Source organism: Hipposideros armiger, unplaced genomic scaffold, assembly GCF_001890085.2.
Source record: "Hipposideros armiger isolate ML-2016 unplaced genomic scaffold, ASM189008v1 scaffold_73, whole genome shotgun sequence".
Classification (NCBI taxonomy): domain Eukaryota; kingdom Metazoa; phylum Chordata; class Mammalia; order Chiroptera; family Hipposideridae; genus Hipposideros; species Hipposideros armiger.
Window position 1 is genome coordinate 4,489,063 of NW_017731423.1, and position 4,258 is coordinate 4,493,320.

General features: G+C 43.2%; 1 protein-coding gene across 10 annotated transcripts in view; it reads left to right on the forward strand.

Annotated features, from left to right (window-relative positions):
• The window catches only part of UNC5D (unc-5 netrin receptor D), a 561,851-nt gene that overhangs the window by 530,419 nt on the left and 27,174 nt on the right, over positions 1–4,258 (forward strand). For all 10 annotated transcript variants that reach the window (XM_019642890.1, XM_019642889.1, XM_019642891.1 and 7 more), the window contains one exon: positions 3,753–3,917. In XM_019642890.1, the coding sequence (XP_019498435.1) occupies positions 3,753–3,917 (165 nt within the window). The remainder of the gene's footprint in view (positions 1–3,752; positions 3,918–4,258) is intronic.

Sequence of the window (4,258 nt, forward strand, 5' to 3'; positions counted from 1 at the left end):
GGTAGCCCATGGCAACCCACTGCCACAGGGACTGCAGCCTACGCCATCTCCGGCGACTCACGGCAGCCCAGCTCCAGGTCGAGCTGTTGTTCAGCATCTTAGCTGTTGAGGGAAGCGTCACTGGCCCTCATATGTGGGATCCGAACTGGGGCTCTCTGGCATCCCAAGCGAGTTCTTAACCATCGCGCTACTCGGCCGGCCCTGTCAACTCTTTTAATCCTGCTTACTGATAAGGGAAAATAAAATTCTTCTCATGCTGCTTGGAAACTCAACCTATCAGAACTTAAGCTCTGTGAAGGGACCTCTGGGATAGGAACTGGTAGAGGGTTTTTTATACACAAAACTACAGACACTCTAATAGTCCATGGTAGGCTTGGAATGTTAGCTAAAATTCGTTATTAGCTGATGGTACAATTGAGACACGTGACATAAAGAGGCACGAGATTACCACTGGTCAGTTTTCTGCTGGTTCTAACTAGGTGTCCTGAAGTCAGTGGCCCCATATATGTTATTTCAGCTTAAGGGGCTTGGATCCTTGTTGTCTTACAACTTCTCAGGCCCTCCAGGCTCAGGGGCCGCACATTCCCATTTCCATCAAACATGGATTCATCAATACAATATTATAAGATAGAGTAGATATCAATCTCATCCTACAAAGCAAGGAAATGGAAGTGCAAAGAGGGACAGGACCTTGTCTAAGGTCATATCCTATTGAAGGGCAGAGACAGAATGGGTCAAAGAAGAACTCACTTGGGAGATTTGCAAAATCATACCTGGTCTCTGCCATGGTTCTGATTGACGTCATGGCTCTGGACTTGAGCTTATAAACAATGGCATTTGCTCCTGAATGGTTATTTGAGGGGAGAGAGTAGCTGAGAAGCAGTATCAGGGGAGGCAAGTGATGCTTCTGTTTAGCAATTCTAAAGTAACCCCTGGTTAGCTTAGAAAAGCACACATATTTTATTATTCACCTGTAGAATGTGTGTGTGTGTGTGTGTGTGTGTATACACATACGGACACACATACCCACACATGTATTTATGTATAAATATATAAATAATACATATTCATTTTGGCTTGGCAGAAGGTTTAACCATTTTGTACATGTACTACTCAATGTCAGGTGGTTTNAGAGAGAGCAGATGGGACTTTATAGAGTTCATCAGGCAGAGAGAGAAGTGTTGTAAGGCTGAGATATGAGGTGAGGGTTACCCACGCTTTACAAATCGGAGAAGGCTCAGGTGGAGAAGCATGAAACAAGTCAGATTGGACAAGGAGAAATGGCAGAACTTGTAAATACATATTATTTCTTTTACCTGGGGTAAAATTTGGTGCAGGTGCAAAGTCATTTTTTAGTGATTTATGGAAAATGACTTCCTCCAAATGTTCCTGGGAGGCTGCACCAATCAGAAGTGCCTTCTGCTGCCATATCTTCTACCAGGAGGGAAAGAGAAGAGATCATAAGTAAAACTTACTGTCTAGGAAGAATGGACCTGTGCTGTCTTACTGGTGGTATAAATAAGTTGTGTGCCAGCCAAGAGCTTCCTTGGTGACCATTAGCTTAATGCTTCCCCCAGTGTTTCCCTTAGAAGAGGATAGTCTCCCTGTAGAACTCACTAGTGGCACCTTTTAGTGTTAGCCATCTTATATCAGTTTCTAAGGGCACTTCTTCAAATCCACTGGAATTTCATTACAGAATTGTTTCGGTCATGAAAATGGCAACCCCTCAAGATATTCCAAAAGAGAAATGTAATCAAGAGAGTTATATGCTTACAGAACCTGTAGAGAGCCCTGATAGAGTCAGGGTCAGAGAAAGCTACTAATGATATCAGGAAACCAGCAAATTCAGGAATTTCAGGAAACGGCGCTGTAGCAGATGGTTCTCAGGAAAATATCCAGAATCCCCTACAAACCTCACCTGTGCTGACAGCTGAGGCCTATGGGCCTGCTTGCTGATATTAGGGGGACAGTGACGGCTTCGGCCCGTCCTCTACCGCCCAAGCCTAGCACAAGTGCCTCTCATTGGGAGAATGGAAAAGTGAACTCTGCTGGCAAGTAAGGCTGTGAAATGTAGTTATCAGGCTTCCAGCCCCTGCTTGAAGGGGAGAGCTGAGCATGCTCCCCTAAGGACAGCGCTGCATCCTAACAGCCCACATCTTGCACGAGAACAAAGTCAATGAAACGCCACAGTGCCACACACACAGCCCTTCTCTGAGTCCTTGTTTCTACTTCTTGAGAAAAAAGTCTACTGCCTTCCCCTTGATTCGGGATTAAGAACAAATAAAACAAAATCACAAAGCCCTTATAGTCATTGCTGGGATGCATGGTAGGGGTTAATGCCCAAGTTTGTTCTCTCATACTCCCTAAAGCTGAATTTCTTATTCTCAAGTGTGCAACAATCTAAAGTTCATCCCTCCTTGCTACCCCCCACTCCAGAAGTATCCAAAATCAGGACCCATGAGGCTTCTTACAGAGGAAATTAGAAAACAAACAAGTGCGTACAATAGAGCTCAGGAATAACGAGGTAATTCATAGGTACGCAAAGTGAGTAGACTGAATTTTAATCATGGCCCTTGTCTTACAACATATGCTGGCTTCATCACCAGTCACACTTCAGAGTATCAAACTTTCAGACTTGATATATCTTTTTACCACCTTTCAATGTCAGTATCAGAGAAAATTATACTTATGGCAACAGGTAAAAGTGCAAATTATTGAGAGGAGAAAAAGAGAAAAAAGTGAGGATGAACATTGCTAAGCATACATGATCATTGCCAAGGACCCAGCCTGATTTGGCAAGGAATCAGAGACTTTTTAGTAGCTGAAAGAATATCAATTTCTGATATTCTGACCTCAGAATATCGTCTGACCTCAGAGGTCAGAACGACTTAACCTCCACTTCACATTGTTGTAAAGCCACATGCCTAACACAGCCCCCTCAGTGGCAAGCACTAACTGGTATTGGGGAAAAGAGTGATCTATATACATTTTATAATTTCCCCCTCATTTAGTAAAAATTGCTTTTGCCACTCCATTGTCTGTAAGGCCCTTGAGAATGGGGACTGACCTAATTTCTTATTATTTCTTGTTCATCTAGCACATTGTCTTGTCATTGGCAGACACCATACAGAATTAGGGAATGGATGAATTGAATGAGCAGTTGGCAAACTAGACTGCTTTGGGATGGCCACATGTGTTGAGTCTTTCTCTTGATGTGTGTATATGTGTGTGATTTTGCCATAGGTATGGTTTTTAGGCTGGTACATTACCAATATTATGTTCTGTTTGCAAGTTCAGCATGATTTTGTGGTGTGGAACAAGTTCTGGCGAGTCAGCTCTTTAGCATAATTTTCACTTAAGTGAGAAGATATCAGCCTACCCAGGCTTAGGTAGAAGGATGGGCCATCGGAGTGTTCTAAGAATATTAGTTTTTAGTGGGAAAACATGATGCTTCATGTTTGATGGCATTCTTACCAATTGTGTGTGTCAACAAGTGAAATCTGAGCTCTCGCACTGTGGTTTGGATATACAAATGTTATCAGTTGAAATTGACATTAATTGCTTTTGTGCTACTTGGCATATGCTGCAATGTTATTTCTACAATGATTCCACCAAGTTGCTTAGGCAATTATCTCTGCTGCAATTGCCATCATCATCACCATCGTTATTGCTATTAGGTCTCTTCTGGTCTCCGCTCATATCAGCCAGGCTCTGCACACCACAGACTTCTTCTCTCCCACCTCTTTCTGCAGGAAGTCCCGTTCTCCCGCGTGTGGTGCAGTAACCGGCAGCCCCTGCACTGTGCCTTCTCCCTGGAGCGTTACACGCCCACCACCACCCAGCTGTCCTGCAAAATCTGCATCCGGCAGCTCAAAGGCCATGAACAGATCCTCCAAGTGCAGACATCAATCCTAGAGGTGAGTCCTTGGTCTACAGATCACCTGACCCTGTTTCTAAAGGGCAGTAAGAATGATATTCCTATTACAGCCATACTGTATATATAGCATGAAAGAGCATCAAAATGCACTCACTCTTTTAATCCTCATTAGTGATTGAACAAATCATTTTATTTAGCCTTTACTTTATCTGGCAACTCTACCTTTTAAAAACTGATTATCACTATCTCACTCTCATCGTCATTCGTCAACTCTTTGTTTTTTTTTAATTTTTTTTATTGGTGAATTGGGGGGATGGGAACAGTGCTGGGGAATTGGGGGAAGGGGAACAGACAAGTTGCTGTCCTTTTGCTCTTCAGTCT